This window comes from Lemur catta, chromosome 10 (assembly GCF_020740605.2).
Source record: "Lemur catta isolate mLemCat1 chromosome 10, mLemCat1.pri, whole genome shotgun sequence".
Taxonomy (NCBI): domain Eukaryota; kingdom Metazoa; phylum Chordata; class Mammalia; order Primates; family Lemuridae; genus Lemur; species Lemur catta.
In genome coordinates, this window is record NC_059137.1 from 59,004,080 (window position 1) to 59,018,633 (window position 14,554).

Here is a 14,554-nt window from a genome sequence, read left to right on the forward strand (position 1 = left end):
ACATTGGCTGTGACCTATCAACAAACATTCCAAGCCAATCTACTTAGTAATCTGCTGAATTTGCTGTTTTATTGCTTAAATGGACAGAACTATCACTATGCTTGTTATGAAAGTATAATATTACTGCAAGCTAGTAAGAATTGACGGAACAAAGAGATCATTTTGTAAAAATTAATAACATTTGGAGCATGACGTGTAGCAGTCATAAAATAGCATTTGTTTTTCAAAATTGGCAGCGAAATGAACTTTTTACAGAGGGAAAACACTGTCGAAAAGGGACATGTCCACACTTCACTATTTTCCTTCTCTATGAAAGGCTTTAAGGGGCAAGGATTGTATAATACCTTGTCCTATTAAAGTTTTCCTGTAATCAGAATTTCAGAGTTTGAATGAAACTTTGGATCACTAATCCATCTATTTTATTATAAAGATGAGTAATCATCTGAGATAAGCCTTAGAGAGAGATTACATGACTTAGTTCTATGAGGACATACAGCCTTTAACAGCCAAAGAGAAACCAGAAGCCAGGTCTCAGCCTGCCCACCATAAAACAGAGTCCTGTGTCCAGTACCAGCCATCAAAACAAATGAATGTGTTTAATATTTAAAGCAATATTTGGATTTAATACTGAAAATAAAATTTATAACGTTTGAGTCAAAAAGATATCATTTGGTCACTATATTTGATCAATATATTCACTTAACACTAAGACCCTTAAAATAAAAGAAATAAAATTATGACTGCCAAATGTGCACCAATACAGTTAAAAGATAGGAGGTTACAAACTGCCAGGAGCAGGAGGGTATACTTCTCCCCCCAAACAGTTATCTACCAAAAGTAAAGTGAAACAGCCAGTTCTCAATTCTAATTCCATGAACTCTAATTCTGTACCTAAATTCCAACTCTAAATAACTTTCTTTTATTCAAGGCACAATTGCAAAGTGCCCAAGAGCCACCTTGTGTACTCACAGTACTAGTAGTAAAATGACTGGATGACACAGGGTAAAGTATTCAGAAAATACCACAGGAAACCTTAGGCAGTACCAAAAAAAAAAAAAACCCTCAAATACTATAAAATCAGTGAGCAGCTGTAGCCTTACCAAAATATGCTTAGTACCAGTTTAGTAATTTGTGGAAGTAATCAAATATTGTCGAAGTGGATATGAGATTTCACTTACTTAAATGTATACATTTTATTCTTCAAAACAACTGAAAATCTAGGTTAAATGGGTTAAAAAATGGTCAAACACCAAGAATGATTTCTAACTGAAGCAGCAATTTCCATCTCTTCTATCTCTATATTTAAATATTTAATCCATTACTAAATGAATTATTATATTAATATATACAGGCTTCCCAAAAAAATAAATTACTGTAACACTGTCTGAAATGCACCCTTAATCTAACCCTCAAGGCATGCAGATATTACAGAGATAGGGATCAGCGGTCTAAGCTGTCTTTAATTTCAAAGAGATGCTTAACAGCTCATTAAAAAACTGCACTTGCTGAAGCGATGATTGATAAAGAGTTATTCGGATAATTCAGATTAGAGAACATCAGAGTCATAACTAAGGCTTTAATGTGAATCTTGCCAATATTCAAAATTGTAGACGGGTCACCTCTACACTTGAGTAAATGCAGTACAGATGGGTATCTGCATCTTTCACTCTTTCTGTGACAATCATTCTTGAAATCATAAAATTACAGGTGAAGTGTTATAAATAAAAATTTAGTCCAACGGCAATCAGCTCTTTTGAAAAGCAGCCCTCAACATATCACTACAAGCTATTTCAGAGGATACAAAATGCCCAAAACTCATGGATAAATTCATAGGTTAGGAACCCTGATCATTCATGACCAAGCTTCACATTTGACACAGGAGGAAACTGAGGCCAAAGAGAAGACTTGCCCAAAGTCAAAAAACCAAAAGACATAAAGCTAAGACTGCAGAATCTATTGTTCATTAGTCAACCAGAGGGTGGGTTCAAAGATTTTGCAATTGCTTCTGTCAGATGCCCTAGAGGCATTAACAGCCAGCATGTACTTTCATTTTAAATGTGTAACTTGGAATAAGAGGTATAAATTTGATCAGTCTTATAGATTGGAATTCTTAGGACAACTTTCTGTTCTATTCCACTACCCTTCCCCACCCAAGCCTAAGGTCCAGGCAAACAAGCTCTACTGTTTTCTGTCTGTGCCTATGGTTGGTTTTGCTTTCTGCTTTTTGTTTTTCTCAAATGTGCCCTTAAGTAAGGGCAAAGCCTTTTTTTTATAAGAGACAGGGTCTCACTATATTACCCAGGTTGGCCTCGAACTCCTAGGCTCAAGGAAGCATCTGACTTCAGCCTCCTGAGTAGCTAAGACTATAGGAGAGTGCCACTGTGCCCAGCTTTTGGGCGTAGGCATTAAAGAGTCCATGTCTGTGTGTTTGTGGGATCCTATGGGGTTCTAGTTCCAATCAGGCTGCCTCCCCTCTACTCCTAGCAAATTTCCCCTACACAGCCAAAGCTTACTTCTCTCTTATCAATCTGGAAATCATTTGTCTCTGAATCCCCTCTCGACATTCCTCATTTCTTGAAAGCTCAGCTATCATCTCATCCATAAACACACTACAACAGCAACAACAAGCATACATTCCATGCCAAACACTGTTCTTTCTTTCAGCCCACAAAGCCATTCTACGTGGCAGATGCTGCTACCAGGCCTACGTTGGAAACAGGCACCAAAGCATGGAGGTGTCACACAGTTACAGAGAGCTAGAGCCGAGTGACCATGATTGTAGACATGGAGAGACATGATGGCATATGCTATTTTGCTTCCCAGGGATGTATAATGTTTGTTTTATTTTATCCATTATTTCTAATATTTTCCTAACTGGAGGATTATCAGGTAACCTAGGTTCAACACATTGACACTCTAAGTCTCTGTAAAATACTTTTTTGACTGAATATAAAGGTTTATCATAGAAAATTTGAAAAATTATCAGCATACAAAAGAAAATTAAAATCATCTAATAACAATCCTGCACATTTTCATATAAATTTCCCGATTAACTTTCACAGACTTCAACAAAACACCACTGTCAACTGCACAAGTATATCAATCACCACTAGCAGTTACTGGGAACCGCTGAGCAGGGTATCACTTTGTCAGCAAATGCCATGTTCAAGAGGTCTCTTGTATGTTACCAGGGCTTGTCCTTGGTTTACAGTTGCATTAGAAATATCATTAACCTCATCACTTAACCAAGGAGGTCGGGTGTACAATAAGAACAAAAACAGTGGGTATACTAAAGTACTAGCAGGAAAAGCTAGATAATTTATATTGGAAACTGATGTGGTAAAATTTTCAAAAGTAAAAAAATGTTAGGAAACAGATGCACACATGCATGCAGGGTGAAAGCTTCAAAGAACAAATAGTGAACCATGAAGGCGGCAGAAGGGTAGCAGGGATTGACATGTTCAGATGCCGATGGTAAATGCAGGATGTCTATTAGCCTAATGTCAGTTCAGGAGAAGTTCTGGAATTTGTGTCAGCGCAATTACAGTTCTGCAGATGAAAACACTAGTCAGAAGAAGCATGCCATGGATTAAAAAATTTGTGAACCTGAATGACATCAAAATGGGTAGGAAGACAGCAAATACAGATACCAAAGCTGCAAAGGTACAGGCTAAATATTAATACTTTCTAAAACCATCAAAAGAGAATTGCTTGCCTCCAAAGAATCCTAATGTAATTAAACCTGGGTGAACTATACTTTATCATGTAACCTAATATTGGAAGCATTGTCCCCAGAGTGTTAAATGTTTGAAAGTATTCTTCATAGCTGCATAGTGTTTCATTGAATTGCTGTACCATGCTTCATTTAAATAATTCCCTTTTATTAAACATTATTCAACTTAGTCTTTCAACTCTGTATCAACTGTTCTATTTTATCATATCGCATAGGGTATGGGTCTGTGTGTGTCTGTGTGTGCATGACCACATACTCCTCTGTTAAAGAATGACTATTAAAAAACTGAAATTTAAAATCAAAAGATAAGGAAATTTAAGTTCAATACTGACCTCTCTTGCTCTGACTTAGTCTTGATCTTTCTTCTCTTCCTCCTCAAGCTACACTCCTTTACCAGCAGTCAAAAGGAAAGAAAATGCTAGAGAAAATTCTATTCCCTAATCAAATTCAGAATTGTATGTGCTGAAGACAACATACACATCATTCCATCAATGGGGGTGAAGAAGAAAAGTCACTCATTGGACCACCATAGCCTAAACCAATCAAATAGTAAATCAGTCCTTAAGAAGGAGTCATTTCCTGACCCAATGTTACGTCGGAGCCCTCAAAACTCCAAGGCATTGACCATGTCTGCAGCTTATCTGCTGCATTTTAACTTTGAGAGAGTTTTAGGATTTGGCACAGTGGTATAGAAAATTCCAACTCCATCAGGACAAAAAACTGAAATAGCTGACATATTACATTCTATTTTGACAACTAATAAAAACAGCATGTTTTTCCATACACATATACATACAAAAAATATTTCCTGGACAAGGATTTACATTTTTCTTTTAATATGATACTATATAATACATTGAGGTATTTGACTATTCTTTTAATGGCTGATTTCAAGGCTTAGTGATCACCTTATCCCAGGCGACCAAGGGGTGATGTAAGCCACAGTGATTCCAATGGAAAGTTCACTGCCAAGGACTTGAAGGAAAGACAAAGGAGAGGAGTTAGAGTGGAGAGACAGACACAGAGACAATAAAGAAGCACAATGTAAAGTGCCCAATGGGACGAGAGCTAAGTACATGTGGAGTATGTGGGCAAGACAGGGAAGAGGAGAGGTGAGTGTGAGAAGTGGTTGGGAATGGTTCCAAGAAGGAAAGGGGTATCACAGGGAAAGTAATAGCTTGGGCAAATGCATGGGAGCAAAAAGCAGCAGAATATATCTAGAAGGAGAAAAAATATTGCCTGAATGGATAAGAAGTCTCATGCACTCATGTAGAGGAGTGGAGGGATACAAAGCTACAGAAAGAAGCTGGTACAGGATTACAGCTGGAGTAGAAGCCACACTAAGGAACTGAGTATTTATTTATTTACTTATTTTTTATTTTTATTTCAGCATATTATGGGGGTACAAATGTTTAGGTTACCTATATTGCCCCTGCCCCCCCCCAGTCAGAGTTTCAAGCGTGTCCATCTCCCAGACGGTGTTCATCGCTCTCATTATGTATGTATATGCCCATCCTCTCCTTCCCCCTCCCATCTGCCTGACGCGCGATGAATGTTATTCCTGTATGTGTACTTAAGTGTTGATCAGTGAAACCAATTTGACAGTGAATACATGTGGTGCTTATTTTTCCATTCTTGGGATACTTCACTTAGTAGAATGGGTTCCAGCTCTTTCCAGGAAAATACAAGAGGTACTATATCACCATTGTTTCTTATAGCTGAGTAGTACTCCATGGTATACATGTACCACATTTTATTAATCCACTCATGGGCCGGGCGCGGTGGCTCACGCCTGTAATCCTAGCCCTCTGGGAGGCCAAGGCGGGTGGATCACTCGAGGTCAGGAGTTCAAGACCAGCCTGAGGGAGACCCCGTCTCTACTAAAAATAGAAAGAAATTATATGGACAACTAAAAATATATATAGAAAAAATTAGCCGGGCATGGTGGCACATGCCTGTAGTCCCAGCTACTCAGGAGGCTGAGGCAGTAGGATCGCTTAAGCCCAGGAGTTTGAGGTTGCTGTGAGTTAGGTTGACGCCACGGCACTCACTCTAGCCCGGGCAACAGAGTGAGACTCTGTCTCAAAAAAAAAAAAAAAAAAATCCACTCATGTATTGTTGGGCACTTGGGTTGTTTCCACATCTTTGCTATTGTGAATTGTGCTGCTATAAACATTCGAGTGCAGATGTCCTTTTTATAGAATGTCTTTTGTTCTTTTGGGTAGACGCCCAGTAATGGGATTGCTGGATCAAATGGTAGGTCTACTTATATCTCTTTGAGGTATCTCCATATTGCTTTCCACAGGGGTTGCACTAGTTTGCAGTCCCACCAGCCACTGCTGGAGGAATTGAGTATTTAATCCATACAGAAGCAGTAATATTAAGGGAAATGTGGGAACCTGTGAAAAGACATCTTCACCAACAAAGAAATACTGCCACATCCCTCACTTCTGAGGCCACTCTGTTCTCAGAGCCTTCCTGGTTCACCTGTGCCACATACACACCCTCCTTCCCTGTGGACAATGAACTCAGAGAACAGCAAGATTATGCAAGTAATAGCAACAAATCGCCAACAGGAAAATGAGTATGTATCCTGGATGCTTCAAGAACAAAGCAACTCACATAGCTTTGCTTTCAAGTCTAGATTTCAATACATTTGTAAAATTCATTTAATAAATAGGAAAATAAATAGAATTTTAATCTATGTTTCAAAATCACCTGGTTTAGCTCCCTAACCTTATGAAAAATGCAACTGAGAAACAATTCAGTTAAAAGAAAAAAAGAGAGACAGTTTAGTATTTACCTTTAAATTATAAATGATAAACACACAGTATACATTTAAGATTATTTTTCAATAAAAAAGATTTAGATACTAATCTTTATAGAAAGATACTATATTCTAATCACCATTCTTTTATTATGTACACCCTCTACCACCAACTCTCATGTTTTGCTGCTAAACATGGAAAATCTTTTCCCAGGAATGAAGAGGCTGAGAGTCAAGAAATCCTTGCCGATCCTGTAACTACAGGATCTGCCACCAATCAGAACGATCTCTACAGTTTCAGGTCATTTTAGTATCAAAGAGGCACTGCACTGCCCTAAAAAGAACAACTTAGAAGTGACTCATCACCCAGCTGCACGGAAGCCACCAAAGGTCCTGGATCAAGTCTGTTTCCCCTTTGCAGTCTTTCTGATAGGAAGTCGCATTCCAGCTTCAATAGAGAAATGTTCATTCACCAATAGGGGACACTCATTGTTGTTTTAAGGCACAATTTTTCAGATGCTCTAATATAGTTACGCTTCTATATAAGAGAAGTGCAAGAGGAGCTGAGTAGTTAGGGTAGAAAATCCCCAAAAGAAACTGGAATTGTCTGTTCCTGGTGAGCATTAAACTCACTGCTCATCATATTCCAGCAATAATAATGCTCATTCACTTCCCCCTTCACACGCAATGTGGACGCAGAGGCGAAAAGCTGAGCTAGCATTCAAGGGCCCAGTGAAGAATGTAACTTACTCCAGGCCATGGAATATTCTTTGCTGTTCACTGTAGAAGTTTTTAAAAATCTTTAGCCATCACAAAACTTCTCTAATTTTTCTAATCAATTTTCAAAACTCCCCAGAGGACGTAAGGAGTCCTTAACATATTAGAATGGAAAGTGACACTGTTGCAGAAGCCACAATCATCAATGCTTCAGAAAGATATTTAACGCCAAACCCTCAAGACTACTTCATTTAACCAATCCATTTATAAATTCTGCAAGCTATACAGATTGAAATCAGAACTGCTCTCCAAGGAGAAACTCGGGGCCAATTTATGATGGCCCACATCAAAATAAACTTCCTGGGAAAATAAGGACAGAAGAGAAAGCAGCTTTCCCTATGAGTTAGTACAGCCACAGCCTGTTCCCTTCAGAGAAACTATGCTGGAGACAGGATACCACGAGGAAGGGTAACTGAAACTCAAGAGTGATGTGCAGTAAGTATTAACTATATAGAATTGTCCTTTAATTACCTTGACACTAAGGGGAAAATGGTTTGTACTGGATATAATAAAGTAGGAAAAAGAAGAACTCAACATGATGATATATGGAAATAAACACAAATAAGTTTCATTACTTCTATTATGTGAGTCAGAATTCTGCCCTAGATTGATTTTATAGAAACTGCTACCATCCTTATTAAGGACATTTTTTTAACGAAATGTGGGTAATAAAGGAGGACACTGAGCAAAAGGAAAAAAAATCTGTGAAAGATATCTATCTACTCTGATTACTTTGTTAAAGGAAACAAGAAACTTGAACCCTATCATTTTTCTCACTTGACAGCATCCTCACAGATGCATGAACTTAATTAACCATTTCCACCAGCAAAACTGGAGAATATCTCAAAGGAAGGCTCTTCACAGAAAATCTGCTTGATTTGGTCCTTTAGAGATAGAAAAACTAAGGCACTCATGATGCTGAGACAAAAGACACTTATTGGTCAGTTGTCTGATTTTTAATATGAGGTAACAAAAACTTATTTTTTAAAAAAGGTAAAAAAGGCAACCAGGTTAAATGAAAAGATAAATGTTACATCCAGGAATGGTAAGTAGCTGTAAATGAAACTACATTACATCAAGCCACAACAGAGAAGTCTAATTAAGGAAAAAAGGATGTTTGACCTCATACCAGGTACAATAGGATATAAGAAAGGACAAGGCACATAGTTTCTTACTCAAAGTGGTTAAATTAATTTAAAAGATTTAAGTTAAAAGTAAAGACAATGCAAAAAACCTACCACATGCTAATTCTATAATCTAACAATTTTAAATTAGAAATAAGTCTCAGTTTCTTCTGGAGAACCTTAAGATAAATGTCAGGAATGACCAATTTTATCCCATGATACAAAACAGAAAGACTTTTATCAGTAATATGGCTAGATTATATGAAGCAAGTCATCACCTCTAAAATCCAAATTCCTTCTGCTTGTAAATTGTACATTACTTAAGATCTGCTAATAATATATATTCCTACATGGTGAAATTTTTTTTGTCTAATGAGCAATTCTTTACAACAGGTTGTTATAACAAACATCTATACAGTGTTTAGATGAAAATTCACCAGCTCACCTTCATCACTTGCTGCCTGCTGCTTCACAAGAGTCATTGGGGATCGTGCTGGAGGCTTACTGAGTGGATGGCGCCAACTCTTAGAGGTCTTGGTCTCTCCCTCTATTACCTGGTTATAGAACAAAAATGGGAGGGAAACACCCATAATGAAAAAGAAACAAAAAACTACAGTTCACAATCATTCATGATAACTTAATTATGAAGAAGTCTTGTGCTTATTTACCACTTAGGGAATTAGCCCTTTAAGAAATTTAAACTTAAAGTCAAAAGAAATAGGAATCCATTCTATTAGTAATTTTACTACGCGGTCAATTAATTCTCCTTCCACTTCATACTAAAATGCTAGCTGTAGCGCAGGGGAAGCTTATCAAACTTGCAACAAGCACAGCAGTTAGCAAGTGCTCGAAAGTTCCTAAAACAAACCTAAATCTAGGATTACAAACTCATAAAAATATAGGACTGTGGCATTTGGTCATCCTTGTGCTGTACCCATGTACATTTGACAGGTTACTTTCTGTCCTCACAGAGAAGGCAATCCTGCCAAGTTGAGGCTGTGTACTTCTTGCCATTCAGAAATGAATCACCACTTCTACATCACATGCAAAAAGGGTCAAATAAGAAGCCAAAACTATTATTATTAATATTTTTGAATGATACATTAATGCCATCTTGAAACCACTTAAATTTTATATAAAATGATCTGTCCTGGGCCCTCCACACTACCTTGTCCTTTCAAAGGTAGAAAGTCACCTTCCAGCCAGGATCTACCTATAAGGTCTCTTGCCGTTGCAGTACAAAATAAAGGGGGAGACGGTTCAGAGAGAGTTGGAAACAAGTGAGTTTACATCAACAGTTGACTGTGAAAAAAAGCAGTCTTCTTCCCTGTAAGGTGAAGAAACATGGCCAGACGTGGAGCAACCACTCTGGCCTCTGACTCTGAAAGAGAACTCTGAGAAAATGTATAAGACCATCTAACCAAAGCCGCTGAGGACAGGAAAAGCAGAACAAAATAATACATAATGGAATTTATCTATGGTTATAATAGCTAAAAATTAATGTAGGAAATTATCAGTCAAAAACAAAAAATATTTGAGACCCTACCCTATTATGTACCACGTTGCTCTAATAGTTGGAGATACAGCAGGAAAAATTATAATATATCACGTTCCTGCTCTCAAGGAGTGTGCATTATAGATGAGAAAGGAGACAGACAATAAACAAGTAACAAGTAACGCTTTATCAGGTACCATTCAGTAAATATACAATGAAGAACAATAAAGGAAGACAAAGGAATAGAATGTGATGGGGAAGGGGCAAGTTTATAGAGGGTAGTCAGAGAAAGTCTTGCAGACATAGTGACATTTGAGTGGAACTTTGAGTGTATACATACGGCTCTCTGGGGGAGAAGTATTTGGGGAGCAAGAATAGTATGTAAACTGAGAACATACTTGCTGTGCTCCAGGCAGAGCATGGAGCCCAAGATGGATGGATAAGGTAGAGTTTAAAACATAACATAATGTTTCTTCAGTAAATTGACTAATGCTGGCTGCTAATAGCATACACATAGCTTACCTGGTGTGAGAAAAGAATACCATGCAACTCTTTTGAGAAGGGGCAAGTAAAGCCCTTAATAGCAGCATTTGCTTTCTCTGCTGTAAGTCTTTGCTCAGGGAAATGATAAAGATAAAGTTCAATAGCACTACCTCTATAACAACCTCCTCTGAAAGCAAGGAAACTGAAAAGTTACTTTCAGCTCCGTTCTAGTTTAAAGAATGTGACTAAATATAATTAAAGCAGGCATTGGACTCAGTCTCTACTCTACAATGAATCCCAATATCTGCTCAGTGACATTTAATCCCATCATGAAATCAGGTTGTAAATTTTCTTCACTGGTATGTGAGTGCTGTTTTCAAACTTCTCTTAGGTACCTTTTCAAATAAATCAGGTCTGTTTTTTCATTTTTCATATTTCTGATAAATATTAATTTTATAGAATAATAGAAGATACAATCCTACATAAAATGATGAACACCACTGGGTCACATTAAGAAACTGTATTTTATTTGACATTTTAAGACCACTGAGAAACAGAGTATTCAAAGTTGCTGACCTTTTACGATCTGCCTTGCTACTACACAAGGATACTACAGGCCTGTGGTGAGCGTAAATGTGCAGGAGTGGTGTGCCTGTTCCACAGTCAGCTCGACTTACTAGAGCTCACACAATTACTCCTTACTCAACCACTTCAATTCCCTAATCAGGTTATATAGGTCAAAAAGGTGCTGAATTCTGAAAATCACTATACAAAGTCCTAGCCCACCTGATCTACTCCCAATCTTATGGATATAGGGAAAGTTTATGCCAAAAGTATGCCATATTGACATTATACAAGGACATCAGAGAAACAGGGAGGTCCTTTCCAAAAAGTCACAACGGGCAACTTGGTAATCTAGAGAGGTCTGGACTTTTCTGACAGGCAAAAGGCCTATTTCTGAGGGGAGTGGGCAGGACCAGGAAAGGTCATGGTGGTTTGGGATGAGGGACCATCCCAGAGGAAAGCATGACCAGGTGAGTCCTAATGTTCACACAGAAGCTGTGGGAAGTCTGGAACACACAGATACTAAATGGTGACAAGAAGAGGTCAAAGCCCAGCAGGTGAGTTCTGCCCAGGCTGGCCACTACTGCAGGTGATAGAACCGTTGTGTGTCTTGACTGTATAAATGTCAATATAAGTGTGATTTCATACTACAGTTTTCCAAGATGATAGTATTGGGGAAACTCAGTAAATAAAGGCTACACAGGATTCCTCTGTAGTATTTCCTACAATTGCATATAAACCTACAATTATCTCAATTATAAACAGTTTCATTTTTTTAAAAAGGAAAAAGAATAAAAATTAAGCTTCAATGTGTGGCCAAAAGCTCCATGTTCTGAATTATCACTGTGTGAGTCAGAGCTCACAGAAGGCTTACCTCCCAGACATTGAAAGAATATGATTAAGACCCATAAATGTAACATGTTATTTATTTGTACCCTAAAACAAGATTCTGCTGCACAGCATGTTGTTTTCAGAAAGAGCTCTCACCATACAATGAATAGAGTAACAATGAATATTGTCACATACGCTGGGGACTTTGAAACCATTTCTCTCTCCACTGGGGACCGCTGGGATTTCCCCAGGTTCAAGGCCACTCCCACGGCTCTCCACATCACTCTCTTCTCCCTCTGTTAACACGTCATTACTCTCTGCCACTGAGGAAGACGATTCAGGTGACTTTGGCCATGAAAGCTTGGATGGATATGATTCCTCAGACTTCACGTGGCCACTACATAATGGCATGGCATCACCAGCCTCACTAGTTTTAGAAGGTGCACTTATGGCATAGGCTTTGTCATCATCAGTTTTAATTTCTTCTTTTATAGATGTATTTAAGCAGGTGTTTCCTGGGGAATAGAACAAAAGACTGTTAATAAATCTTACACTGTACTATTACTGATAGAATTGCTAAATTACTCACAAGTGATTTTGTATCTTCTAATTTCCGCTCTAAACTTCCACAAACATGACTGTGAAGGTCACCAAATCAACAGCCTGCCTTAGTATTTGTTAAAGTGAGATCATGGATTTTGGGAAAGGAAAATGCTTAATGATAAAACAAGGGATTAAAATGAGGTTCTACTACAGATCAACAGCAAAAGGTAAGGCAATTATAATAACTCTCCAAAGCAAAAGTAATTTGAAATCTATCTAAAAATAGGAATTATATCCCAATATATGATTCCAAGCTGCCACTGATGAAACATTCTAGCTCAGACAATGTATGTAAATGATATGCATGAGGCTGTACATTAATCTATTATCATACAGTGACAGCATGTGACAAGAGAACATTACAAAGCACTTCTCATCCCCTGCCATCTCTATTCAACTTTTTTTCTTACACACGTGTGTATGGACACCCACACATGCACACACAAACACACAACACAAAACAAGCATTCTTTCTACCCACTGCTAGGTCTAATGCTTAACCCAGCCAAGTCTTCTACTCAAGAGTTCTGACAGGCCTCAAAACCTGGAGATCAAAATGCAAAGAACCATGTAGTGACATAACTAATAAAATTGGGTGCCGTTAGCCAAAACCATCCAGCAATTCAGAAAGTAGCTAATTAAACCTAGAAACCATGATGAGAGACTATAATGAAATATCCATACGTACTACGTAACTGCCTTCTCTGCATTTGTTACAATTCCCTTCCCTACCTTCTCCACCTTTCTACCTTGTATGCATTCATCAAAATTAAATTCACATACCACCTATGCCAAGAAATCTTCCCTACCTAACTCCTGTCTGTTTGGGATCCTTTCCTGGTAGACCAGGAACACCGTAGGTCAGCTTTATCATGCTACTTATCACACTGGATTGTACTTACGTGTTTAATTGTCTAGCTGTCCACCAAAGTATGAAGTCATTGGAAGAAAGATCGCTATTAAACTCCATGTACACAGCTATTTCAAGATCAAAGGTAATGAGGCTGGAGAAGCAGCCAGGGACCAGTTTATTTAAGATTATTTATTCTTGGTGGGATATACTAAGAAGATGACAGGGACAAATCGTAAGCTTTTTTTGTTTGTTTTAAAGGATCACTATGACAGCCATATGGACAACTGACTAGCAGAGGGGACTGCAGAGGACACTGGCAGCACCAGAAGCATGCCACTTCTAAAACAGTCCAGGCAAGAGATATGGTGACGTAAGTAAGGAGGAAGCAGGGGAGGAAGTCAGACTCAGGGATTCAAGGGAGTCCTGCAATTGAAGGGTTTACACACGATGAGGAGTATGAGAGGAAGACAGGAATTAGCTCATTTATTAAAAAGAAAAAAACTCCAACAAATATTAAAGAGGCAAGGCATTAAAGCAGTTTCAAAGAACTATGCTATAAAAGGGGAAAAGGGCAGAGCAGCTAAGACTTCTGGATGATAGCTTTAATACAGAGGAGCAGCCAGGGGGACTATACATCCCATTTCACTAGGCTGACTTTTTATTTTTGTTGTTCTTTTTAAAACCTTAATCTTTATTTTATTCTTAAATTAAGTAGAAAGCTAAGAAACTGCAAAGAATTATCTATAATTGGTTTTCTCTGCTCCATGTGAATTCAAGAGAAGCTTTCCAAAAATGTATTATATATTGTAAATTGAGTTGCACTAAAAAAAAAAAATTTCATTTTAGAATCTTCTATTTTATTAAACCAAATAGGCACTGCTACCTGTTTGTCTCACACTTCTGCTAAACATAGTGGCAATGCCACTGACTTTTATAACATTCGCTAGGCCTCCTGCTCAGAGTTACCCTACAACTTTAGGTAGCTAAATTGGTTAAGCTATGTGAACTACTAAGATATTTTTCCTAGCGAAGGTAGATTTAGGGCATTTGATCAACTACCCACAACTCAGCCATTTTCTCACCTGAGAGTTTGATACTATCCGACAATTTCTGATCCACCTGCATCCTCCTAGCAGAGGTCTCTTCTTCTGACAGTGCCTCTGCGTTGCCCAGCTTAGCGGCTGCATCTGGCTTGTCACTGACCTGGAGGTCATCAGTACCTGAGTCGGGGTTAGGGACCTCTGCTCCACCAACTTCAGCTGACTCTTCCTCATCCTCCTCAGCTCTGGGCCTTTTATAGTGAGACCTGGTACACTGGAAGCTA

At 38.2% G+C, this 14,554-nt stretch overlaps 1 protein-coding gene across 5 annotated transcripts in view; it reads right to left on the reverse strand.

Moving 5' to 3' along the window:
* The window catches only part of KDM4C (lysine demethylase 4C), a 358,852-nt gene that overhangs the window by 161,735 nt on the left and 182,563 nt on the right, over positions 1-14,554 (reverse strand). For all 5 annotated transcript variants that reach the window (XM_045563844.1, XM_045563846.1, XM_045563845.1 and 2 more), the window contains 3 exons: positions 14,313-14,551; positions 11,970-12,289; positions 8,847-8,955 (listed from right to left, as the gene is read on the reverse strand). In XM_045563844.1, the coding sequence (XP_045419800.1) occupies positions 8,847-8,955; positions 11,970-12,289; positions 14,313-14,551 (668 nt within the window). The remainder of the gene's footprint in view (positions 1-8,846; positions 8,956-11,969; positions 12,290-14,312; positions 14,552-14,554) is intronic.